The 27,530-nt window shown below is 50.0% G+C and overlaps 1 protein-coding gene across 2 annotated transcripts in view; it reads right to left on the bottom strand.

The window, feature by feature from the left end:
• The window catches only part of KCNQ1 (potassium voltage-gated channel subfamily Q member 1), a 401,184-nt gene that overhangs the window by 73,665 nt on the left and 299,989 nt on the right, over positions 1 to 27,530 (bottom strand). For both annotated transcript variants that reach the window (XM_033207530.1, XM_033207529.1), the window contains exon 12: positions 7,029 to 7,104. In XM_033207530.1, the coding sequence (XP_033063421.1) occupies positions 7,029 to 7,104 (76 nt within the window). The remainder of the gene's footprint in view (positions 1 to 7,028; positions 7,105 to 27,530) is intronic.

Here is a 27,530-nt window from a genome sequence, read left to right as displayed (position 1 = left end):
CCCCTGCCCCGGGCTACCAGTCCTGGTTCTCAATGACTTCAGGAAGAGCTGGCCCAGCCAAAGGGCCAAGGAGCAGCACAGTGCCAGGCACTGACCAGGACGCACAGCTCTGCATGGCTGCTACCTACCTGGGCCCCAGACTGACCTTTGACATGCTCACTGGCTGTAGCCCCCACTGTCCTCATGGTAGGGAGTGGGTCCACTCTGCATCCTTCCTGGCAGTTTGTGCCAGGCAGCAGGTGTGGCCCCAGATGACAGCCACAGTCTGCGGCACTTGCTGTGGGTGACGAGCATCTGCTTGGGCTCCCACAGTGGGGCTGGGGCCATGTGAGGCAGGGCAGGTGACCCCAGGGCTTCCAGGCTTGTCGCCAGCTCTGAGCCCATAAATGGGACTCAGGTGACATCTTGAAACCACAACAGAGAAAACAAAGCGTCTCATGATATCAGGAAACCCCAAGCCACATTTGTGGCCTTGCTCCCAAGGGCCTCACTCAGGTGGAGCAGCCAGGCTGAGTGGGGGTTTGATGGCCTAGGAAGGCCTTGGCCCTGCAGGCAAGCCAGCACATAGGACAACAGACTGCCTCTATCCCGAGGGGCCACTGGGTGACCAGGTGAGGCCCAGGGTAGTCATCTTTAGTGCTCACATAGCCTCCTTAGCACTGAGCTAGTGGCTTTCCTGCCTTTTGCTGGGGAATTTGCAAGACCCAAGAGACAAGCCAAGTAGCTTGGTGGGGAGGGGCAGAACAGGGCCAGCCCCAGTCAGAGGGAGGCAATTGAGGTCGAGGATGAGAAAGGAGGAGGCTCAGGTACCACTGAGGGCCCGGGCTGGGTCTGGGAACATGCCCTCCCTGCCCACCTCCTACCTCTCTTTGGGGTCCCTACTCCTGAGACCAGGGTGACCTTAATCTGAGGATGCAGTCATTTTCACCTTGGGAAGCTGCAAGTTCCCAGATGGTGAGTCCCTGAGGTCAGGGATCCAAGTACCCACTTTCAGCTCTAGACACACTTCTGACATGCCCAGGGGTTCTGCCACCAATGCCAGAGGCTTGGTGGAGTTCTTACAGCCCACCCAACATTGTTTTGGACCCCAGGAATCCCAGGGCAGGGCAGAGACCTCCTCCCTACCAAAGACTGGGCCTCAGAAGTTCAGGAGTTTCCTTTTTCACCTGACACCAGCAGGTAGGGACCTCACTGGCAACACTAGCCACTTTCTGGGCCCTGAACGGGAGACCCTGAGATCAGGAGGGCTGGGATGGGGTCTGTGTCCTCACAACACAGCTGTGCCTCATGGAAGGAAGGGCCTGCTGCTCCTGGGGCCACACTGGGCACCAGGATCTCCAGCATTGCCCAGAAACGACACACTAAGGCCTGTGATAGGGTCAGGCATGGGGTTGGACTCTAGGCAGACCTTCTGGCCCGCCATGTACTCAGTTTGATAACAGTCATAAAAAACGTACTTATGTACAGGCTAGTAATAACATCCTCAGGCCTCAGTTTCTCCTGTAATAATGGGAATGCTAAGTCCTTCTTCTCTCTTCTGTAAGATAAAATGCTGAGCCCTGTCTCTCTCTTCTGTAAAAGGGGATGCTGAGTCCTGTTTCTCCTTCCTATAAGAAGATGCTGAGTTCTCTTCTATAAAATGGGATGCTGAGTCTTGATTCTCTTTTCTGTAAGATGGGATGCTGAGCCCTGTCTGTCTCTTATATAAGGCGGGATGCTGAGCCTTGATCCTCCTTTCTGTAAGATGGGATGCTGAGCCCTGTGTCTGTCTTCTATAAGATGGGATGCTGAGCCTTGATCCTCCCTTCTGTAATATGAGATGCTGAACCTTGTCTCTCTCTTCTTTAAGATGAGATACTGAGCCTCAATCCTCCCCTTCTATAAGGTGGGTTGCTGAGCCCTGTTAGCATCTGGTAGCATCTCTTGTACCTGGCAGCATCTCCTGTAAGATGGAGATGCTAAGCTACCTTCAGTAAGATGGAATGCTGAGCCTTGATTCTCCTTTCTGTAAGATGGGATGCTGAACCCTGATCCTCCCTTTTGGAAGATGGGATGCTGAGCCCTGTTTCTCCCTCCTGTAAGATGGAGATGCTGAGCTCCTTTCTGTAAGATGGAATGCTGAGACTTGATCTTCCTTTCTGTAAGATGGGATGATGCTGAGCCCTGATCCCCCCTTTTGGAAGATGGGATGTTTCTCCTTCCTGTAAGATGAAAATGCTGAGCTCCCTTCTGTAAGATGGGATGCTGAGCCCTGATCCTCCTTTCTGTAAGATTGGATGCTGAGCCCTGCCTCTCTCTTCTATAAGATGGGATGCTGAGCCTTGATCCTCCTTTCTGTAAGATTGGATGCTGAGCCCTGCCTCTCTCTTCTATAAGATGGGACGCTGAGCCTTGATCCTCCTTTCTGTAAGATGGGTTGCTGAGCTCTGTTTCTCCCTTCTGTATAATGGAGATTCTAAGTTCCCTTCTGCAAGATGAGATGCTGAGCCCTGCCTTGCTCTGCCTTAAAGGAGAGAGTGAGGATGACAGAGGATGGGAGTTGAGAAAGGTCAGGGAATCCTAAGCCAGCACCATGCAAGAGCCAGAGTCAGAGCCGGCTGTGGTCGAGCCTCTCTTCAGCACACACTGAACATGGCGTGAGTCATGGTGGTGAGTCTCCTGCAGACCACAGAGCTCTGGGAAGCTGAAGCGTGGGGCACCTCCAGGCATGCTGGGTGAGGTGTAGGCAGGTGAAGGGAGGCAGGGCAGGGGAAAACCAAGGCCTGGGAGTCCCTGGGCCACTGTGACCAAGTGGGTGTAGGTGTGTGTGCTAGCAGCCTCTGCAGACGCAAGTTCTTTCGAACAGGCCTGTTGTGGGCAAGGAACTATTATGTGCCTGAGTGTGTGCATGTCTGCAGGAGCAGGGCTGGGTGGGGCCTATGAGCAGAGAGCTCTCCACACCTTCAGCCACAGCCTTACCTGATATAGGGTATAGCCCAAGGAGGCTCAGTGATGCCCGCGGACCATGAGGACCCACGGTCCAGGGGCGTCCCAGCCCACAGAGACTTATCCTGGAGCCACTGAGATCCCTGCTAGGATATGGTTAGGGCTCATGGGGGCCTTTGTCCAGTGGTCATCCAGGGTTGGGCTAGAAAGATCATCCTGATGTCAGGAGCCTGAGATGAGCCGCGATAATGCAGGCCTATCCAGATCGACTGACGGTGGACAGGGAGTTCAAGGCAAACTTGAAGGGCGCAGAGGCTCTGGCTCCTTGAGTCAGACACAGGAGTGGCTAGCCAGAGACTTATCGGCCATCAAGGCAGGCAGGGGGTGTCGTCTGCCATGTCAGCAGCCCCTGAGGCCAGCGGGGGTGGGGGGCGGGTGAGGTGCAAGCAAGCAGACAGGCTGGCATGGAGGATGGGAAGCAGCCTGAGAGGGAGGCTGGGGGAGCCCCTGGAGCCACACACAGCTCCTCACCGCCATGGGCTACTGCTCCTCTCACCCTAGCCCCACCCCTCCATGCTGCCCCCAGCAATAAGAGCCAGCTGGTGAGGTCGGAGGGAGCCCCAGTGGCTTTGTGCAGGAGCCTCTGTGCCCTGTGAGGATCCTGCTGCTGCTAGATTTCTGCAAGGCTCCCAGGGCCAGGGAGCAGGGGAGAAGCAGACAGTGGGGTGCGGGTTTCCCAGTCTGCTTCAGGAAGCCTTCTGGGCCATTCTCAGGGTTCTGGCCTGTGTCCTAAGACAAGAAAGGGGACCCACTCCCCCTCGCCTGGAAAGGAGTGCAGGGCTCACTGTGCTCCTCCCCAGGAACCAGCTTTTTCGCCTGTGGCTCAGCAACAGGGCCTGCTGGGGCTGGCGCTGATGATCTCTCTCTCTGTCCCTCTCCCTCTCTCTCTTTTTGTATTTGTTAATTGTTTATTTACCAAGAGAAACTATTTCTTGGCCCACATATTCACGTTTCACAGTTCAGGAACACAGGTCACTGACAAGCTTCTCGGTAATTCAACCCAAAGAAATTCTTTATATTCCAAAATCACTTTGCACTCTGAAAGATACCAGCCTTCCTCATCACCTCAAAATCTTTTATGGCATCAAAATATCTGTAGAGGCCGGGCGCGGTGGCTCAAGCCTGTAATCCCAGCACTTTGGGAGGCCGAGACGGGCGGATCACGAGGTCAGGAGATCGAGACCATCCTGGCTAACCCGGTGAAACCCCGTCTCTACTAAAAAAATACAAAAAAATTAGCCGGGCGAGGTGGCGGACGCCTGTAGTCTCAGCTACTCGGGAGGCTGAGGCAGGAGAATGGCGTGAACCTGGGAGGCGGAGCTTGCAGTGAGCTGAGATCCGGACACTGCACTCCAGCCTGGGCAACAGAGCGAGACTCCATCTCAAAAAAAAAAAAAAAAAAAAAAAAAAAATATATATATATATATATATATCTGTAGAAATCATTAGAAATCATGTGCCTTTTTTCTTGGTTCAGCCACATCAAACTTATAGAGAGCTGCATCTCCCAGGTATTCAACGAATGCTCCAACAACATGAAATTGCAGACGCTTGGCCAGGAGGCTACACATCTGAGGTTTCATCACAAGACTGGAGGCCATGGTAGTTATTATCATGATAGGATATCCTTGATATCAACCTCAATGCCAGTGTCCTTCCTGGCTGATGTGAGAAATGGACGGCTGGACGATCTCTTGGACCTGAGCTGGAAGCTGCCCACACCACCCCTGGAGCTAGGCCTGCCCAGGAGCCATGAGGGTCTGCATGTTCTGCTGGGTTCCCCCAGACCTTGGGAGCAGCCCCCAGGGTGCCCACGTGGCACAGTTCTGCAAGCCTTGGTGGGGTCTGGCTCTGGCTCTGCCATCCTGGGACCTGCTCTGCACCCTCAGGCCAGACACCAGCCCTACCCTGGGAGGCTCCCTGTGACCCTCTGCTGTACTGCTGGGGTGACGTCAGCTGCTTCGGCTGCCACGACCATGCTGTTCTCCAGTGAACTGACACACCCTGGCCCTTCCCATGGTCTCCTCTGCCCTCGGGGGACTGCCCTGCCCAGACCTGAATCCCAAGGGGGTTCCTGCAGCCCCTTCCCTGCCTGGGAGAGCGCTGGTGCTGCCAGGAGGCTGGCCCCTCTCTTCCATTGCCCCCGAGTGAGCTCCCTGCTCCGGCAAGGCCCTGCATGCCAGCACCAGAGAGAGGAGACGGTCCCAGGATGGAGACACCCTGTCCACAGGGCTGTCAGATCTCCCCTAGAACGTGCCAGGCAGATCTCCGGGCACCGGCCAGCAGTGGCATTTACCATGACTTTTATTTTGACTGCAAGAGGTCCCAGGCCCTGCTACGAGCTTTGACACAACTTGGTTCAGTAGAGTCATGAACCACCCCCTTCGCTGGGGGGATGCAGGCAGGAGGGCCCGCTGAGAACACCACTGTGGGAGGGCTGTGCATGCAAAACCCTCCTGGAGATGGCGGCCCGGTGGCCAGAACGAGGGCCCGCACACCACTCTCGGCAAGGGCCTGGCCGAGGGCTGCTCTTGGGGCTCAGGGTGACGACGGGCCTGGCGGGTGCTGGCCCAGGGTTGCTGTGGGTGAGGCCCGGGTGAGGCACGTGCATATGATCTTATGCCAAACCGTTAGGCTCTCGTTCCCCTCACAGCTGAGGAAGAACTTGCCCAGGGCTGCCAGGGCTGGGGTCTGCACCCAGACCGCCATGTGAAGTCTGGAGGCTGCGGTGGCTCCAGGGCCCAGATGGGTGGGGGCTCCACCGAGGGGACTGTGGGCAGGCCTGTGTCAATCCTGGGTCCTGGCATGGAAGGTGTGGCCTGGTGTGAAAGGCATGGCTGAGAGGGGACCAGACTTGAATGCCACTGTCAGTCTGTCTGGATGGGCCCTGCATTTTCTTGGCTCATCTCAGGCTCCTGAAGTCAAGATGATCTTTCCAGTCTGACCCAATGACCACTTGACAAAGGCCCCCATGAGCCCTGACCGGACCCTAACAGGGAGCTCAGTGGCTCCAGGATAAGCCTTGGTGGGCTGGGATGCCACCGGCTGTGGGTCCTGGTGGTCGGCAGGCATTGCTGAGCCTTCCTGGGCTGTGCCTTATACCTGGTGAGGCTGTGACTGAGATGCCAGGGGCCCCCTGCTCAGGAGCCCCACCCTGGCCTGCTCCTGCTGACACACACTCATTCAAGCACGTCACATGCCTTCCGCCCCAAGGGACTCGGGCAAGTCACCCCCCAGCCTTCCCTGCTTTGTGATCTATGCCTTCTCGATCACCCACCACAGAGGATACGGGGTTCCCATGCCTACACATGTATTTCCAAGTCAGGACTCAGTCCCCTCCACCACCATCTCCATCCGAGGAATGTCCCCAAGGCAGGAGAAGGGGAGACATGCCTGCCATCAATGGCACTCTCTGCGGGGCATGGACTCTGGGGGCTCTAAGGGGCTTCTGTAGGAGGCCTGGCCCTGGAGAAGTTAGGGCAGCTTATGGAAGCCCTGGAGCTCCAGCCTCACCTGGCAAGGGGACCGCACCTCTCACAGAGCAGGGCCCAGCCTCCCTCCATCCTCCCAACTCACAGACGGTGGTGGAGCAGGGAAAGAGAGCACTGAGCCAGTAGAGGACAGGGCTGGGGGGTCTGGGGGAACCTGCCTTCCCAGCTTGGTGACTCAGGCCAGGCTCCATACCATCTCTGAGTCATTCTGATGTCACCCTCATATCTCTCGCTAATGCTTCCTTGCACGACCCACCCCATGGGAGGACTGAGTGAGCCACACGGCTGCTGCCTTCTACTAGGTGAAGAACACACTGCATGTGACTCTGGTTCCAGGCCGGGCCTCCAAGGATACGTTCCCTGAGGGGCCTGCTGTCTGGGGTTCAGTGAGGTAGGCACTGTCAGGTCTCAGATAGGCCTGCCTGTGTGGCTTGGGGGCAGAGGCCTTGACAGCCTCCACTACGGGCAGGAGAGAACCCAGGAGAGGTGTGGGCAGCTGCAGCAAGCTGCGAGGGGTAGGCTGAGGGCAGGAAGGCTCAGCACAGGGCTTACCTGGAATTTCTTCTTGGCCACAAAGTACTGCATGCGTCGAATGACCTTAATGGTGGCCCGATGGTGTTCCCGCAGCCTGCAGTGGAGAGAGGAGAGGAGATTGTGAGTGGCCACCCTATGCTGGTCATCCCCTCACTGCCCCTGCACTGCCTGAGGAGCACACAGACTGGATCTTTCCAGAAACAAGGAGAGTGTTCAACTCCATGGGATGGAGATACTTAGGCCATGTCCTAGTGTGGGCTTGAGGGGAGGCTGGGGGCAAGAGGCTTTTCAAGGTGAAATGTTGCACCTCACCTGTGAGTGGGAAGGGGACCCTTGCCTTGAGTGTCATTCAGAAGGGGATCAGGTAGGAGTCAGGGCCCTGGGTTGGCAATGGCTGTGCTGCTAACACATGGCAGCCACGGTAACTTCTTTCTATGTCTGGGCCTTCAGGCTCCTTGTTAGCAAAATGGGATAAGAGGGTACACGCTGGCGATGTCCACAGCTCCTTTCTGCTGCTGTGTCCTGTAGCCCCACAAACAGCAAGTGCTTGGGAAAGTAGGAGCTACAGGACAAATTTACAAGGGAAAGTTGCCACCAGAGCTGCTCTGTTAAGGGGGCTGCATTGTTTTGCCTCCTAAAGTTTCTTCTAGAAATAAAGATCCTTTTAGAAACAGCATCACAAAAGGAAACAAAAGGGATGATGTGTGTGTGTGCATAGAAAAAAGACTGGAAGAAAACACAGTGCCACGGAGGCTGCAGGAGATTCCCTCCTGGCAGTGAAGCTCACGCGTGCCTGACCCTCCTGATGGAAACACTAGGGACTGCGAGACTAAGTGATGCCAACAGCAAGGAACAGCTGTGTGAGGCTCTAGAGACCAAGAAAGATGTGGAGGGTGAGGATCCCACATAGAAAGGAAATGAAATGAGCTGAGCCTGCACCCAAGCGTTTCCTCTGCAGGGCACCTGTCCATTTGTGGAGGGGAGCATTGACACCCAACAGGGCAGGGGCTCAGTGGGCTGGTGATAAAAATGTGGAGTCCAGGGCCACAGGACACCCAGGACATGAAGGAACAAGATTCTGGTCAACAGAGGACCAGGGTGCAGAAAGCCACCTTTCACACAACTTCCTCTGGAAACACTTGTGATATTCCTAAGCCACACGGGTGGGTGAGATTCACAGAAACTGAGCAAAAAGCAGTTGCTGAAGGGGTGAAAGCTAAGCAGAGTACTCAGTAGACTCATGGCACTGTGGAGAGAAGCTTTGGGGTTTAGAAGCTATCTAGAAGACAGCCCTAGAAACTAAGCAATGCTAACTTAGCATCACATTGACCCCACTTCTCCCAATCCCTTACTGGAGTAAGGTGCTTTGTGCATGGCAGAAGAAAATAAAATTATCTGTAGGGAGATAATATCCTTGAGCTTCTACCATTTTATACACAAAAGACTAAAAGGCAAGGGAAAAGACAGACCATACAGATCTAAAGGTGTGTACTTTCAACAGCCTTAAATACTTGTAGCTCCTTCCATTAAGAGATGGAGTGTTTTCCTATTACTTGAATTTGGGGTGACCTTGTGACTTCATTGATAAAAGAGTGCTGGGGAACTTACACGGTATATAATTCATGTGCTTTTGGAATGTGGCCCTACAAACAAGCTTGCTGGTTAGAGAGGCCACATGGAGAACAGAGATGCCCCAGCTAACAGCCAGCACCAACAGAACAACCTCCTAGCTGAGCCAAGTCCAACCTCCTAGCTGAGCAAAGAAAAACAAAAAATACACACACACACACACACACACACACGGAGTCTCGCTCTATTGCCAGGCTGGAGTACAGTGGTGCAACCTTGGCTCACTGCAGCCTCTGCCTCCCAGGTTCAAGCGATTTTCCTGCCTCAGCCCCTGAGTAGCAGGTGTGCACCACCATGCCCAGCTAATTTTTGTATTTTTAGTAGAGACACGGCTTCACCATGTTGGCCAGGATGGTCTTGATCTCTTGACCTCATGATCTGTCTGCCTTGGCCTCCCAAAATGCTGGGATTATAGGCATGAGTCACCGTGCCTGGCCCAAAGAAAATATTTTAAGCCACTAAATTTAGGTCTAGTTTGCTATGCACAACAATAGGTAACTGATACAGAAATAAGGACTAAGAAATAGGGAATGTCACATCAATATCCTAAAACATATGGCATTAATTTTGGGACAAGGAATTGGACAGAGGCTGGAAGAAGGGGCAGATCCCAAGATGTCGGACTTTGAGCATGATGCCATTTGTAATTGGGTGAGACTTTTAGGTATCATGAGGAGGGGGGTGAGGGAATTTTGCATTGGGGAGAATGTGAAAAGTTATGGCCAGAGGGCAGACTGTGATGAATTAAAGATGGCCACAATCCATTGTAGTTCTCCCATTGCAGGCTAGAGTCTATATCCACCATGGTGGAAATGATCATGTCTTCTGAAGCTCAACCTCAAGGACCTTGTGGTATCTACTCTTACCCTCTTAGAATTCTGTTGGCTCATGGACAAGTCTGAGCTAGCCTGCTGGAAGAGCCACGTGAAGGAGAGCTGAGAGACCCTGGCTGACAGCCCAGTGACTCCAGACATGTGAGGACAACAGAGACCACTCAGCCACCACCACATCACTATGCAAGTGCTGCCATGTTGTCAAGTCCAAGTGAGACCACCCAACTGGGATGCCCAGATTGCTGACCCATAGATTTGTGAGCTAACAGATGATTGTGCTTTGCCTCAGAATATTTAGATGAAGACTTCAAAATAACCATGATAAATAGGTTCAAGAAAACAGATGGAAAGATAGAAAACTTTACCAGAGAAATAAAATTTATAGATATATAAAAAGGAAGTTCCAGAAAAATAAGGACCATACTGGAAATGAAGAATGCAATAGGTGAGTTTGGATAGCAGGGATGACAGAGTAGAAACGGATAGCTGTGAACCCAAAGAAAATAGCCAACTTGGAGCATGAAACGAAAAAGACTTAAAGGAAGAGATGAAACAAATGAAAAAGAAACATAAGATGGTAGATTGCATGCACTATAAGTGGATTAATAGTCCAATTAAAAGATCAAGATTGTCATGATTAAAAGCAACTATATAAATCTACTTTAAAATATAAAGATACAAAACATGTTGGGAAAGGACAGAAAAAGATAGGTCATGGTGTAGCCAAATGAAAACTGGTAAAGGAAAACCAATAGTAGACTTTAAGTATTATTAAAGAAGAATATGTCATAATTATAAAAGTGTCAATTCAGCAGGATGAGATCAATTCTAAATTTGTACGCACCTAAAACCGTAACCTTAAAATATATAAAGCTAACTGGCAGAACTAAAATGTAAAAGAAAAAATGGTGGGAGATTTGAGCACACCTCGTCAGTAACCAACAGAAAAGCAGTCAAAACTTTGTCAAATCAGAGACAAATTTGAACAGCCTAATTAGCAACTTGACATATACAGAACACTGCCCCCCCTACAACTGGAGACTACATAAGCTTCCCTAGTGCACACAGAACATGTACCAAAAGAGACCATATGCAAGACTTCAGAAGCAAGTTCCAACAAATTTCAAAGAGAGCAAATCATGTTTATTATGTTCTCTGACTACAGTACAATTAAATTAGAATTCCATAAAAAGAGATAACTAGGGAATCTCCATATATTTTGGAAATTAAACAATCTAAATAACCCAGGGCTCAAAGAAAAATATATAATGAGAATCAAACAACAGTTTAAATTAAATAGTAATAAAAATGTAACGTATTAAAATTCATAGCTAAATAGGTACTGAAAGTACAGTGAAATAAGCACAGAGAGTGAACCTTGTGGCTTTTAAATGCCCATCTCAGAGCAGAGGAAAGGCTGGAATCCATCTCAAGCAGTTAAAAAAATGGCAAATTACACCCAAAGATAGTAGGAGGAAAGAGATAAAGTTAAGAGCACAGTCAATGAGATAAAAAATGAACATTATTTAAGGAAAATCAACAAAGCCAAAATTTGGTTCTCAGAAGAGACTAATAAAACAGACACACTTTTGGGAAGATTGATCAGGTGGGGGAGGGGACACAAATGACGACCGTCAGGAGTTAAAGATGGAACACCACTATAGGCCTAGAGGTGCTGAAACATTTATTCAGAGGACGTTACAAACAAAAATACTTTTGATGATTTAGATAAAATATGCAAATTCTTTAAAAACACAATATGTAAAAGTAGACACAAAAACAAAAATAATACAAATTGCCCAATAATTATTAAATAAGTTAAATTTGGAATTTTGCTGATCTTCTGGCAAAGAAAACTCTATATCTAGATGACATCACCAGTAAATTCTTCCAAAATTAAGGAAGAAATAATGTCAATTTTATACAAGTATTTTCATAAAGCAGCATAACCTTGATATCAAAATCTGACAAGAATATTTCAAGAAAGAAAAAAAATCACAGGTTAATCTCTCTCGTGAACATAAGTGCAAATATCCCAACCACCACCAGCGAGCTGCATGTAGTGCTGTGCCCACACACATGCTCAAATGTGGTTTAATTCACTTGTGCATGCTCAGTTTACCCTCTAAGGACCAAGCAACGTAACTCTTCACATCAACAGAATAAGAAAAAACAGAATCAACACAACAGATTGTAGAAAAGCATTTGATAAAACCCGAGACCTGTTCATAATTAAAAACACAACTCTTAGCAAACTAGGAATAGAAACTCCATTACCTAAAAAAAAAAAACAAAAACTAAAACAAAAAAAACCCAAACCCTAAGCAGACATCATACTTAATAGTGAAATATGATACACTTTCCTCCTGAGACAGGAAGCAAGGCAAGGATGTTATCGTTTCTATTTCACATTGTCCAGAAAGTCCCAGCTGGTATGTTAAAAAGGTAGGAAAAGGGAGATAAAAGGTAAAAGAATGGGACAGGAAAAAATAAAACATTCGTTATTTGCAAATGACATAACCATATACGTAAAAAAAAATCTAAGAATCTGCAGATAAGCTGTTGGAATTAATACACAAATTTAGCAAGAACACTGGTTTTAAGGATGATATATAATAATTATATTTCCAGGCCTGGCAGAGTGGCTCACATCTGTAATCTCAGTGCTTTGGGAGGGTGGGGTGGGAGGATCACCTGAGCCCAGGAGTTTGAGATCAGCCTGGGCAACATAGTGAGACCCCATCTGTAGAAAAAATAAATTTAAAAAATAGCCAGGCGTGGTGGTGTGTACCTGTGGTTCTAGCTACTCAGGGGGCTGAGATGGGCAGACTGCTTGAGCCCAGGAGTTCAAGGCTGCTGTAAGTTATGGGCCTGGAATGCAGAGACCCTGTCTCTGAAATATGTATATTTCTATATGCTAGTAACAATTAGAAAATAAAAAGATATCAATTACAATAGCATCAATAACCATAAACTTGACCGTAAGCTTAAGAACAAATCTTTAAAAAATTGTTTCTTCTTTACTGTCTTCCTTTCACAATCTTTCTTTCTTTTTTTCTTTTCTAAGATGGGGTCTTGTTATTTTGCCCAGGCTGGTTTCAAACTCCTGTGCTCAAATGATCCTCTCGCCTCAGCCTCCCAAGGAGTTGGTATTACAGGTGTGAGCCATCGTACCCAGCTCTAAAATAAATCTGTTTAAAGATGTGTGAGACTACTACACAGAAAAGCACTGAGCATTAGAGAGAGAGATAAAGACCTAACTTGACTTGGGGATACAGTGTGTTCATGTATAAGAAGACTCAATATTTATAAGATGTTAATTTTCTGCAAATTGAGGTGTGGATTAAATATGATTCCAATCAGTATCACAGTGCTTTTTGTTACTTATTTATTTATTTCTTGGAAATTGACGAGGTGATTCTAACATATTCCTAACAATGTGAAGGGCCAAGAATAGCCAAGATGATCTTGAAGAACAACAAAGTCAGAGGTCTGACACTCCCAGGGTTTCATAAGGCCACAGGGCTTGATTAAGAGCATTGGGCAGACAGATGAACAGTGGGGGTCTGACAGAATAGGGCAGTGGTTCCCCAACTTTTTTGGCACCAGGGACCAGTTTCATGAAAGACATTCTTTCCATGGACAGGGGTGGGGTGGGAAGAGATGGTTTCAGGATGAAACTGTTCCAGTTCAGATCAGCAGGCGTTAGATTCTCATAAGGAGCACACAGCCTAGATCCTCACATGTGCAGTTCACAATAGGGTTCGTGCTCCTGTAAGAATCTAATGCCGCCACTGATCTGACAGGAGGCGGAGCTCAGGTGATCATGCTCGCTTGCCAACCGCTCACCTCCTGCTGCACGGCCCTGTTCCTAACAGTCTATGGACGGGTACGGGCCTGTGGCCTGGGGACCCCTGGAATAGGACATCAGACACACAAACACTCCTGTGGCCACTGGTTCATAGAAAAGACGCCTTTGCCGTTGAGCTGGCGGAAGGATATTCTTTTCAATAAACGGTGTTGGAACAATTTGGATACACATGTGAAAATATATAAACCCTGATCCTTACCACACACCAGTCACAAAGTTAACCAAGGTAGAGTCACAGGTCTAACTATGAATGAGGCAATCGGGCCTGCCGAAGAAAGTGGGAGAATATTTTCACGACCTGGGATGGGCAAAGCTGTCTTTAATGGAACACAAACAGTATGAATTGTCACAGAAAACTATTTGACAAATTGGAGGCCCCAGGATCTCTGAGATGGTCTCACGAAGGCCCCCTTCCCAGGCCTGACACGCGAGAGGAACTGTTACCCAGGCCTCATGTCCTGGCCTCTTTCCATCACCCCAAACAGCCTGGGAGCAGACAGGGAACAGGGAGCCATAGGTGCCTAACTGTGAAGAGTCCCCCACTGGCTGTGACTTGGGGCCTTGGGAGCCTGTGGCCATGACCGCCAAGGTCTGGATGCTGCCCCACATCCAGTGAGAACACTCGGGGCTTCTCAGATCCTGTTCTGCACAGAGGGCCATGCCCCGTGGTGGCTTCACAGGCTGCTAGAAGCTGCTGCGGGCCTCCCCTCCTGCCAACTTCCTAGAACACCGTCGGAGCCTTCACAGGTAAACAATCCAGCCAGGACTGCAAGCAGGCCTAGGGCTGACAGTGCCAGGCCAGGCCCCTAGCTCTGCCCAGGCCACGGTGTGGGTCAGCCACTGCTCTGGTGATAGCGCTGGCTACCTGGCTTTCCTGCTGAACACAGTCGACCCTGTGGTCTCGGAGAGAAGGGCCTGGCTTGCTCCTTTGCAGGGGGTGGTCTCTCTCTCTCTGTACTGGGTGAGGCCTGGGATGGGGTCAAGTGGCCTTTCCTGGTAGTGATACGGAAGAGGGGCAGGGAAGTGCTGGGAGGAGAAGGGCGGGTCCCTGGCTAGGGTTCCACCGCTGGGCCTGCGCGCATGGACCCAGGTGAGAACAGACATTTCTGTTTTTCTGCCCAAATGTTGCATTTCCCAAGAACACCCTGGCCTGCCATGCCCCCATCCTGTGTCTATATAAATCACGAGTCCCTAGTGGGCAGACACACAAGCGGCTGGACATCGAGAGGAACGCATCGGCAGAAGAAGACACAATGGCTGGACATTGAGGGTAGGTAGAGAGGAACACACCAACGTAAGAGGGCACCGACAGGCACCGACAGGCCGGCAGGCCATTGACCGGAGGAACGATGCAGGGTTGGGCTGGGGTGGATGCAGGAGAGCCTAGGCTGCTGAGCAGCCTGACACCAGGGGAAAACCACCCTCCCACTCCATCTCCCTTCTGGCTTCCCCATCTGCTGAGAGCTACTTCTACTCAATAAAACCTCGCACTCATTCTCCAAGCTCACGTGTGATCTGATTCTTCCAGTACACCAAGACAGGAACCCCGGGATACAGAAAGACCTCTGTCCTTGCGGTAAGGCAGGGGGTCTAACTGAGCTGACTAACGCAAGCTGTCTATGGACAGCTAAACCAAAGAGCACCCTGTAACACACGCCTCTGGGGCTTCAGCTGTAAACATTCGCCCCTAGATGCTGCCGTGGGGTCGGGGCCCCACAACCTGCCCGTCTGTAAGCTCCCCTGGAGCTTTGAGTAGCAGGGCACTGAAGAAGCGAGCCACACCCCCGTTATACGTCCTGCGAGGGGGACAAGAAAACCTTTCCCATCTCAGTAGCTCTGACGCAGGAGAGAGCTGGTAAGAGACGGGGGCAGGACGGAGGCTTTGGGCTCACTGGGCCCTGAAGGAAGTGACCCCTGGACCCTGGTTGCAGGAAGGGACCAAGGACCCGGGGCTGGCGCCCTCCTGCCTGGGCTGGGCCACCTTCCAGGCCTGTGGCTTCCTCACCTACTGAAGGGAGGATGGGCCCTCTCCCTGCCCGCACCACCTGGCTTGGGAGAGGAGGAAGGGACGTGCTGCCCAGCGGGGTCTTGGCCATGGGTCAGCTGCTGAGAAAAGACCCACTTCATTCATCTCCTCACTTGTTCATGCACCCACTGACCTGTATCTCACCTGTTCATTCATTAATGAACAAGTTATTGTTAATAATTTGTGGATTAATGAGAGGAGCTCCCCATCCCCCATCTGCTGGTTCATTTGTTAATGTGCTGCCTAAATTACCCATTAGCTCCTCCACGCCTGCCTGCCTGCCTGCCCCGTCCACGTACATGAAGTGCCGCTGGGCACACAGCCCAGGCTGAGTGGTCTCGGGGGCTGAGCCCGCTGAAGGACCCGTTGTTTCTGGATAGGTCAAATTCAAAGCCAGCAGCCCCCAGTACTGCCCAGGCTGGGCTGGCTGGGGTGGGGGCTGCTGGGCTGCCCAAGGGGCCAGCACCACATTCAACACACGTCACTGGGGGCCATCGAGGGACACTGTGGGAAAGCAGAGACAGGAAGTTTCCCGGACTGGGCTGCCCAAGGCAGGCCAACCTTCCCACCTGTAGAACAGATTCCCAGCGGCTCAGGGACCTGGCCTCCATCCAGGCAGATCCTGAGGCCTGGGGTAGGGGCTGGCATGTGGGAGAGCTGGAGGTGACTCCAGGGGGTCCTGGGACTTGGATCCAGTACAGTTCAGGGTGGGTCTGGGCCTGGGGGATGTCCATTGTGGAGGAGGGGTTGGCCTCACCTGTGTCCCTGAGCCTTTAGCCCCTCCCAGGACCTCTGTCCCCCTCTCCTCCAGCCAGAGAGTTAAGTCAGATGCAAGCCCCTTGTACCCACCCTGCCTGAACAAGTTCTTGGCCCCGTTTGGAGCATCCTGTAACTCTGGAATAAGGAAGAATTTATCAGCTTTGCCTGGGAGTAGACATGGAAAGAAAATAAGGAAATAAGAGCTCTCTCCCTTCCTTCCCACATGCTGGGGTCCTGCTCTTTGCAACTCCCTCCTGTGTGGTGAGTTCCCACACCTGTGTGTCCTAGGAGACACAGGGCTGTCTTCAAGGGCCCAAGCTTGGAGGGGTCCTCTAAGTTGCCACAGCGCCTTGGGGAAGGAACATACCCTGGTGACCCCTGCTCTCTGCACACACGCAGGTTTGTGAGATGAAGAGAGGCAGATGGGTGGGGGTCTTGGCAGAGGAAACCCAGGGTGCTGGAGGACCCAGGAGACATGAAGAGGGAAAGTGAAATCACCGTATGTCACATGCCCCTAGCAGCCACCTCGCAGACATGGGGGGCTTGCAGGCCTTCCAGACTCTTCCTTGAGCACTTATGTCAGCAGACACAAGTACATCATGTGTGCAGTTTCCTGCACCTCCCAGGGTATTGTTTTGCTTTTTATTTTGCAACAATTATAGATTCCTAGGAAGTTGCAAATAAATAAATAAATAAATAAATAACAAGAGGTCCTGTATGCCCTCTACCTGAGTTCCCAACGGTCACACCTTGCATGGCCGGAGCACCAGATCAACGCCGGGAGGTCAACATTGGCACAGTGTGCGTGGTTCTGCCTTGTGTTCACACATGCAGATTCAAGTGGTCACCACAGCAACGAGGAATGGAAGTCCTCCCCACCAGAAAGACCCCCTCTGCTGCTCCTGTGCAGTCACTCCCACCCTCACCGTTCCTAACCCCAGGAACCACCCTCTGATCTCCATCCCTACAGCCTGGACTTTGAGAATGTTATCTACACGGAATCACACAGCAAGCAACCTTTTGGGGGAGGCTTGTTCTCTTCAGCACAATTCCCGTAAGCACCGCTCAGGTTGTACCAATAGTGGGTTCCTTTCTACTGCTGGGTAGTGTTTCAAGGTACGGATGCACCGTTTGCCTGTTCCCCTATTGAATGATACTTAGATGGTTCTCAGCTTTCAGCTAATTAGGAATAAAGCTTCTATAAACTTTCATTTTCAGGTTTGTGTATGAATATGAGTCTTCATTTCTTTGGGATAAATGCCCAGGAGGAGTTCAGTTGCCAGGATGTGTGGTAGTTGCATGCTGACTTTCATAAGAAACGACCACGTTATTTTCCTTGAGTGGCTGCATCATTTTACATTCCCAGCAGCAACAGATGGGCGATCCCGTTTCTCCATATCCTCGCCAACATTTGGTGTCATCATTACTTTTCATTTGAGCCATTCTGATAGCTGTGTAGTGACCGCTCACTGTGGTTTTAATCTTCATTTCCCTCTTGGCTAACGAAGTTGATCATCTTTTGGTGTGCTCTTCCCTATCTATCTGTTTTCTTTGGTGGAATGTCTCTTCATGTCTTTTGCCCATTTTCTAGTTGGACTGGCTGAGTATTTTACTGTTGAGGTTTTTTTTTTTTTTTTTTTTTTTGAGACGGAGTCTCGCTCTGTTGCCCAGGCTGGAGTGCAGTGGCGCGATCTCAGCTCACTGCAACCTCCACCTCCCGGGTTTACGCCATTCTCCTGCCTCAGCCTCCCAAGTAGCTGGGACTACAGGCGCCCGCCACCACGCCCGGCTAATTTTTTTATATTTTTAGTAGAGACGGGGTTTCACTGTGTTAGCCAGGATGGTCTCGATCTCCTGACCAGGTGATCCACCTGCCTCGGCCTCCCAAAGTGCTAGGATTACAGGTGTGACCCACCACGCCCAGCTACTGTTGAGTTTTGAGAGTGCTTTATATTCTAGGTGCCAGTTGTCAGATATGTGGCTTGCACATATTTTCTCCAAGTCTATAGTTAGCATTTTTATCCCCTTCACTGGAGCTTTCACAAAACAAATGTTTTAAATTTTAATGGGGTCCATTTCATCAATTTTCCTTAAACAGATCATGCTTTTAGCATCCAGTGTGAGAACTCTTTGCCTGTCCTAAATCCTAAAGACTTTCTCCTCCATGTTTTCTAAAGGTTTCAGAGTTGTACACTTCATATTTAAGCCCAAGGTGAGTACTGAGTTAATTTTTATATAAAGTGTGAGACTTAGGTCAGGGTTTTCATTTATTTATTTGGCCTACGAATGACCAACTGCTCCTGTACTGTGTGTTGAAGGAGGAGTCTTCCTCCACTGAATTTTGCATCTTTGTCTTAAAATCAGTCAGGCATATTTGTGTGTGTCTATTTCTGGATTCCTTGTTCTGTTCTACTGAGCTACGTGTTTATTCCTCCACCAACATCAAACCATGTTGATTCCTTACTCTATAGTAGGCCTTAAAATTGGCAGAATGATTTCTCCCACTTAATTCTTTTTCAAAATTGTTTTAATCTACAGCATGTGCCTTTCCATGTAGATTTTAGAACACGTTTGTCCATGTCCATAAGAAACCTTGCTAGGATTCTTGTTAGGAATTATACTATATTTATAGGTAATTCTAAGGGGAATTGAAATGTTTACTATTTTGAGTTTTCCAATTCATGAACATGGAATGTCTCTCCATTTATTTAGGTCTTGATTTCTTCCATCGGCATATTGTAATTTTTAGTATACATGTCTTTACATGTTTTGTTAAATTTATACCTAAGTATTTTAATTTCTTTAGCACAACTGTAAATGGTATTATGTTTCTAATTTTGGTTTTCACAGGTTCATTGTTAGGATATAGAAATGCAAGTGATTTTTGTGTGCTGAACTCCTAAGTTCCAGATGTTTTTATTGTAGATTCCTTGGGATTTTCTACATAGACAATTCTATCATTGCAAATAGGAATAGTTTTAGATCCTCCTTTCTAATCTACATGTCCCATTTCTTTTTCTTGTCTTATTGCAGTAGCTTGAACTTCCAGTACTATGTAGAACAGAAGTGGTGAGAACAGACAACCTTGCCTTCTTTTTGATTTCAGGGGGACAATATTCTGTTTTTTGCCATTAAGTGTGATGTTGTGATGTTAGCTGTGGGTTTTTTTCTTTTTTTAAGATGCTCTTTATCAAGTTGGGAAAGTTCTATAACAGATCATGTTAATTAAGTTTTGAACGTTGAACTAGCCTTGCATTACCTAGAATAAATCTCTAGTTGTGGTATATATATTCTTTGTGGTATATAATATTCTTATACAATGTCACATAATTAGTTTTTAAAAACAATGTAGAAAGCTCCCAATAACTCGCTATTCAAAATAAATGCTAGACAGCCAGGTGTGGTGGCTCACACCTGTAATTTCAGCACTTTGGAAGGCTGAGGTGGGCAGATTGCTTTGAGCTCAGGAGTTTGAGACCAGCCTGGGCAACCTGGCAAAACCACATCTCTACAAAAACAAACAAACAAACAAGCAAAACACAAAATAAATGCTGGATCCTGATAGCCCCACCCCAACTGTATCCTTGTCTCCCCCATTCTGGGTAACCATCAAACTGAATCCTGTATTCCTCTCCTTTGCTTTCTTTTTCATATAATGTTATTGTATCTATATGTGTCCCAAAGGTCATTTTTTAAAATTTCAGTAATTTAAACTTGATAAGAATGCAGTGGGCTTTTCCTTGGTATTATTTGTCAAGCCTTCCTACATGGTTGTCTGTCACTCTGGCTTGTTTGTTTTAATTGGTGTAAAATTCTGTTTTGTATGGGCATTCCATGTTTACTCACTCTCCCTCCTGCTGGGGGGCAAGTGGCCGGTTGCACGTGGAGCTTGTGAATAGCGTTGCAACAAACACTCCTGTTCACTCTCACTCGTCCACACACCAGAGTTCCCTTTTGGTGTATGCCCAGACATGGGACTGCTGGGTCAACAAGTATGTGAATTCACCACCTTGGAGGTGATGCCACCCTTTTAAAGTGGTAGTCCCACTGTACACTCCCATCAGCAGTGTAGGAGAGACCCAGGGCCCTACATCCCTGTCACCACTCCCAATGGCCAGACTTTGTGGTTTATGCCAATGGAGTGATGTAAATGCTTTCTGTAAATGGTGCCTTCACCTACTCACTGGCCACATGTATTCCTCAACCATGAAAGGCGGAGGAAGTCTTTGTCTTTGGCCCATTTTTCTGTCCGATAATTTGTATCTTTATTGATTCGTTATTTTAGTTTCTATTATTGATTTTATTGGTTATACACACACATATATAAATACATTACACATGCTATGTATTAGTTATATGTACACCAATTCTTTGTCAATTCATTGTATTGTGACTATCCATTTCTTTGGCAGGCAGAATAAGGGCTCCCCCAAAGATGTTCTAGAACCTATGACTATGTTACCTTCTATGGCAAAAGGGACTTTGTATATGTAATTAAGGTCATGGACACTGAGATGGGGAAATCATATCAAATTTTCTAGGTGGGTACAATTAACCACAAGTCTTTAAAAGCAGAGACACTGGCCAGGCACAGTGGCTCATGCCTATAATCCCAGTGCTTTGGGAGGCCAAGAGTGAGGTGGGAGGCTCACTTAAGGCCAGGAGTCCAAGACCAATTTAGGCAACAGAGAGAGACTACACCTCTACAAAAAACTAAACAAAATTTAGCCAGGCGCAGTGGCATGTGTGTGTAGTCCCAGCTACTCAGGAAGTTGAGGTGGAAGAATCGTTTGAGCCAGGGAGTTCAAGGTTGCAGTGAACTATGATTGCACCACCGCACTCCAACCTGGGTCACAGAGCAAAACCCTATAACAACAACAACAACAACAACACAACAACAACAACAAACAACAACAACGACAGAGACCCTTTCCTGGCTGTGGTCAGAGAGAGCTGTGATTATAAAAAAAATGTCAGAGAGGAGCAACATGATGGCTCTGAAGATAGAGGAAGGGGCTAAAGGCCAAGGAATGCAGACAACCCCTAGAAGCTGAAAAAGGCAAGGGCACAGATCCTCCCCTAGAACCTCCAGCCCTAATGATGTCTTCCAGCCCCATCAGACCTAGGGTTGGACCTCTGACCAATAGAAGTGGAAGATAATAAACATGTGTTATTCTGATGTGTGTTGGTGGTCATCTGTTAAAGCAGTCCCAGGAAACTAATGCAATCCCCAGTCTGCAACTTGTCACTTTCTTTAAGGTATCTTTGGATGATGAGGGATTCTTATTTTGTAGAATCAAAGTGAGCAATATTTTTCTTTCATAGTCAATGCTTTTGTGTCTTATAAAATAAATATTTCCCTATGCCAAGTTACAAAAGATACTAATAAACTTATATTATCCAGTAAGAGTTTTAAGGTTTGCTTTTGACATTTAATTCCTAGATCCACCTGGAGTTAGTTTTTATAGATTGCATGAAGTGGGGGCCCAACTCTGTCTTTTTCCTTCTGGATGATGATTGGTTCCAGCAACCTGCAACACCTGCTTGGTCACATGCCAATGTCCCACACTTGTATGGATCTCTTTAGGGCTCTCTATCTTGTCTACTGGGCTAATTGTCTACCCTTGTGCCTACACTGCAACATCTTAGTTACTGTAGCCTCTTCCACATCCTGGTATCTGGAAGGCAGGGCCCTTCCTTGATCTTCTTGGCAAGGTCTTGGTTATTTTTATTCAGTTATTTATTCAGTCATAGAAATTTTAGACTCATGATGTTAAGTTCCCTGAAAAACCCACTGGAGGATGCCTGGGCTGCAGGTGAGAGGCTAGAGTGGTGAGAAAGCCCAGCAGAGGCTCTTTCTGGCACCACTGCCTGTGCCCACTGCATGTAAACACACAGACATGGAATGGGCACACCCCTCCAGGGCCCTCCTCCAGATACATGGCATGGTCAGCCTGGCTCTGGCAGTCCACATCCTTGCCAACACTTGTTATTGTCTTTTTTGTTTTAGTCAGCCTACTGAGTGTAAACCTCACTATGGTTTTGATCTGCATCTCCTTAATGACTGCTGAGGCTGAGCGTGTGTTCATGGGCATGGGTTCATGTGCTCATTTGCCATTTTTGTCTGTTCTTTGGAGAAATGTCTGTTCAAGTCCTTTGCCCATTTTTTAATTGGGTCAATGCATTATTGAGTTATAAGACCTCTTTGTATATTCTGGATACACATCCCTTATCAGATATACAATTTGAAAAAAAAAAAAAAAGCCAGCCATGGATGTCTCAGTTCCTTGTGTTGTAATGGAGTGAGCCTCAGAGAGAGGGAAGCTGGGGAAGTTTCTCAAATGTGTGTGTGCCCGGCCAAAGGAATACACCAGTGGATGAAAGGAGAACTAGAGTAAGGCCCAGGGGCAGGGTTTGCAGCAGTCACAAGCCATCCCCAGGGGGCCTGGTATGGTTTTGTACCTGGGATGCAAGGTACATTTTGAGGGTGATGAAAATGCTCTCAAGTTAGAGAGTAGTGATGTTGCATGACTCTGAATATACCAAAAGCCACCGAGACGTATACTTCAAAAGGTGCAGCTGACTGTCCCAGATCACTCCCCAGGTGGCAGGTACTTTGCTGGGGAGAGAGGCAGGCTTCAGAGGGATGGGACGCAGAGTAGGTAGGGAGGCTTTGAGACATCCCCAGCTTTCCTGGCTCTGCCCAGGGCACATGCCTTTTCTGAGAGGGAGCCCTTCCTCAGGGGGCTCAGGGACCCGGGCAGGGACCCTCAGGAGAGCAGCTGAGGCCGACCTCCCTCCCTCCCTGGGCAGACACGGAGGCCTCTGAACTCCCTATTCTGGCTCCAGCCTCACCCCTTCCAACCCATCCCCCAGGGTGGCGGCGGGAGGAGCTTTCTGAGGGACAGACTGAAGATCTCGCGACTCCCCTGCCTCAGATACTGTATGGCTTCCTACTGCTCATATAATGACATCCACACTGGCAGGGTGGCCTGCCTGGCTCCCTGCAACCCGGTCCAAATGCAACAGAAACAGAGCTTATGGCTGAGAGAGTTCTGCGTAAATGCACGTTCTCTCTTCCCCCTGGGCTGATGCGTCACACGTGACGCTAAGCATGTGTGGCTCTTATGTCTTTGCGAGATTGTTTTCATATCAGCGACCTACAAAGAAGAACAACCCTGTGCTGGTCCTCAAGCCCAGACCAGCCAGAGCAGACCTTCCTGGTTGGCAGTGAAATTCTGCGAGGATCCTAGGGAGAGGTGGCTGAAACAGATTCAGGAAAGCAGCTCATTTTGACATAACCCAGAACCGAAAGAAAGGAACCAGTTTCCTCTGTTTCCCCAGGAGCAAGGTGCTGTAGTTTGAATGTGTATGTCTTCCTAAAGTCCCTATGTCGAAACCTAACCCGCAGCCCCTGATGGTGTTAGGAGATGGGGCATTTGAGAGCTGATTGAGCCGCGAGGGCAGAGCCTTCAGGAAGGGGATTCATGCCCTAGGGAAAAAGGCCTGAGGGAGCTTGTTTGCACCTTTTTTGCCTCTTCTGCTATATGAGGACACAGTTGGTGACATCCAAGAACCAGACAGACCCCTCACCAGACACCAGATCTGCTGGTGCCCTGACCCTGTGCTTCCCAGCCTCCAGAACAAGGAATTCTTAAGTGTGCATCACTAGGTCTAAGGTATTTGGTTATAGCAGCCTGAACAGATTAAGACATGAGGTATCCTGTCGGACTCCCCGAGATACTACCTGGCACAGACCAGCTGAACAAGCTGCTCAAGGCAACTCAGTTGAGCTTAGTGAAGATCAGCTCCATGGAAGCCACTCAACTGGGTTCAGATCACCTGTGAAGCTAAAATCAACCCAGTCACCCCAACTCGGTAACACTCAGCACAGTTCAGCTCAAACACATGATGCAACTCAAGTCAACACTACACAACACAACTCCCAAGCTCTGGCTACAAACAGTCTTGTGGTAGAAACAGGGATGACCAGGGTGAGTGCTGCCTAGGATGGCCCCTCAGGGCGTGGGGAGGACAGGGCAGTACAAGGTACCCCACAGAGGTGCCAAAGTGGCAGCGGCGACCGAGAAAGTGCAGCTTTGCAGAATAGCACCTTTGAGGAAACATCTTGCTGTGTGTGGGCATCCACGAGGGGCCCAGAGTAAGGTCAGCCAGGCCGTGGGGGGAATAGGGCAAAGCTGGCTGGACCTCACATTCTGCAAGTTCCATTTTGCCTTCACCCTGAGCCAGTGGGAGAGGCTCTCTGTGCAGGGGACAGGGTGGCTGAACACCTTGGCTATGGGGACCTGTCCCTGGGGTCCCCATCTGCCTGCCCTTGCAGGGGCACAGCACATCAGCAGCTGCTTTTGTTTAAAAACCATGGTAACGCTCACTGAGGGCTTCCCTGGGACAGCCACTGCTCTCAGAACAGCCGCCTGTCAGATGAGGGTTGCCGCCCCATTTGAAAGAGGGAGAACACACCAGTGGCCTGTTTGCCGGGAAGGTGCCCGCCAGAGTGAACTTGGATGCTCAGTTCGGAGCTGCGCTGTCCCTCCACTGCCCTCTGCACTGAGACGCAAGTCGCCACATCAGGAGGAAGGGTTTCCTGGGGGCGGAACATGGGACGGACGCTCACTTTGGGCAGCTGCTCAGTCTTGCCTCCCCTTGCCTGTAGAGCCCCCATCCAGGACCCCACCTGCTCCTAAGCACTGGCATCCATTTCCTGCTGAGAGCATGGGGCTTTCTCTGCAACTGGGGGGTGGGAGATGAGGGTTTGGATGAGGGTGTGAGAGGACCCTAAACTGATTCCCATGCTAGGCCTCAGAGAGTTCCAGAAAGAAAGGCGTGGATGAGGATAAAGTTTTCATGGTGACCAGGGTGACCCTTCGCTCACGGAGCCCAGAAAAACCAGTCACTGCCTTGCAGCTCCAAGCTTTGGGGATGAGCAGCTCCCAAGAAATTGCTGTGGGGTGCGGGGGCTGTGGGTGACCCTAATTGGGCAGAGAGCCTGAAGGTCTGACGCTGCCTGCACAGAGCCGCCAGGAAGCAGCTAGTGAAGAAATGCATCTTTGTCCTGGCTTTTTCCCGGGAGGGGCTGGGTGGGTGCACAGACAGAGGTAAAGAGCCTCGAGGTTGGGGTGTAGGCAGGCGGCTGGGGAGGACCCCGTTTAAATCCTGGGGAGATTATGAGGACGTTTGTCGCAGGCTGTCAGCCCTCATTAAGTTAATGGAACTGGCGAGTTGGCTGGCTTCCAGCACGCCGGAGAAAGAAAACAAGAAAAGTGTTTTCAGTGAAAGAGCCAGGGGATCCCATTTCGCCCAGCAGCCCAGGAGATTATGAGCCATTGGTAATGGCCTGACTGAAATGACTTATTGGGAACTGGTTGATTAAAACAAGGGAGAGAAAACCCTAATGTCTCGGAAGAATGACATGGGCTTCTTACTGGTCTTCGTCTAGAAAAGTGATTTGTGAGCATTGCCTTCCAAAGCCTTGTGGATTGCAAAGCAACTAGTCCAGCCAGGGTCTCTGCAAAGAGGGTTACCAGGCAGGAGAGGAAAAGAAGTGCAGTGAAACTGGTGGATTCCACACAGACACTGGGAGCCAGAGAACTTGGAGCTTGGGCCAGCGGGAGCCTGGACATTGTGCTGGGAAGGCTCCCCAGGGCTCCTTAGGAAGGCCCAGCAGTTCACCAAGCAGGGCAAAAGCCTCCCACGGATTTTCCCAGCTGGTTAGGCCAGGCCAGCCACAAGCCCAACAGCTATACCCCCATCTCCCATGTCCTCCACCCTGGGCTGAGGGCTCTGTCGTTCTGTTTCAGCCTCTGGCCCCATTCTTCCCTGGAATACATGTCATTCCTCAGCTTCCCCAGAGATCCAGCCCCAGCTGCCCCGGCGCCGACCTGGACTCTGGGCCCTCAGTGCCTCACTCAGGTGGGGTTGCACAGGTCTCTCCCCAGCTTCACCAGCAAGATGCCCCTGGGCCCAGGCTCTGCTTCCTGGCCTCTTGGCTGTTCCCACTCCGTCCCTCTCACCCCATTTTCATTCATTTACACGCAATTCTCAGGGCACCGTGTAGAGCCCCTGTGCTTTTTTTTTTTTTTTTTAAGAGACGGGATCTTACTCTGTTGCCCAGGCTGGAGTGCAGTGGTGCGATCTCAGCTCATGGGTTCAAGTGATTCTCCTGCCTCAGCCTCCTGAGTAGCTGGGATTACAGGTGTCCACCACCATATCCAGTTAATTTTTGTATTTTTAGTAGAGATGGGGTTTCACCATGTTGGCCAGGCGGGTCTCAAACTCCTGACCTCAGGTGATCTGCCCACCTCAGCCTCCCAAAGTGCTGGAGATTACAGGAGTGAGCCACCATGCCCAGCTGAGCCTCTGTGCTTTTAAACATGTGTTAACTCCTCTGTTATTCCTGTTGTACAAATAAGGGAACTGGAACCCAGAGAGGCTCAGCAGTGTGTCCAGGGTCACACAGTTGGCACCAGGCAGAGCCCTGGCCTTCGGATCCCCCATTCCCAACGCAGACTCAGTGACACTGAGCTGCTTCCATTCTCGTCTGTGCCTGGAAATCATGGCATCCTCCCATCCTCCCTGCTGGGGTGCTGGCAGAACAGCCCTCCATTTGGTAAAGGAGACAGACCTGAGGTCTCTGACATTTGGCCTGGCCTGAGTCTCCTTCCTCCGGTGGCCCCATGTGTGTCAACTGTAGGGCCACCAGGTTGCAGAGTTACTTTTTATGCCATCAGTGGCAACAGGGACTTGCTGGGCATGGCCATTGCCCTCTTTCCTTGCTCCAGAGGTCTTGCCCCTACCGCCATTTTGAATAGCTCATGTCTCAGGCAGCACAGCCCCAGTTAGACTCAAGGACAGGGTGACAACTGCAAAGAGGGGAAGAGGACACTCGGGAGGTCTGGGGCTGCCCCTGCACACCCAGCTGCCAGACCAGAGGTGGGGATCTTGGCCCCCAGGGGCACCATTCACCTGGCCAGAGCACAGTCTCTGCAGCTCACAATGAGTTCAAGAAAGGACTAGCCTGCCCCTGTCACGTGACAGATGGTCTTGAGGCCCAGAGGGAGGGGCAGCAGCAGCTGGCTGGACCCTAAGCTCTGTGACCCAGCCAGGCCTGGTGTGGGGAGTCCTTGCTATGGGCTCTGGGTGGCCTCTGAGCCCCCACATTCCAGGCTGGCTGGGGCTTCTGCACCTGCAGTTTCATGCTGGGCCCTGGTTGCCAGGCTTGTCCCATCCGGGCCCCACACCTCCACGTGGACACCTAGCTGGGGCCTCAGGCTCACCTGGAGGAAGAGTGGAGGCTGGTTTGGCATCAGATGCTGAGGGCCCTGCCTGGGGAGGTACCCAGGGGTATCTGATGGGGCCTCTCCATGCCAGCACACCTTACCACA

Source organism: Trachypithecus francoisi, unplaced genomic scaffold (genome assembly GCF_009764315.1).
Source record: "Trachypithecus francoisi isolate TF-2019V2 unplaced genomic scaffold, Tfra_2.0 Lachesis_group8, whole genome shotgun sequence".
In the NCBI taxonomy this organism is placed as follows: Eukaryota; Metazoa; Chordata; class Mammalia; order Primates; family Cercopithecidae; genus Trachypithecus; species Trachypithecus francoisi.
Note: the sequence above shows the minus strand (reverse complement) of the source record. Positions and strands in the feature narration are given on the sequence as shown.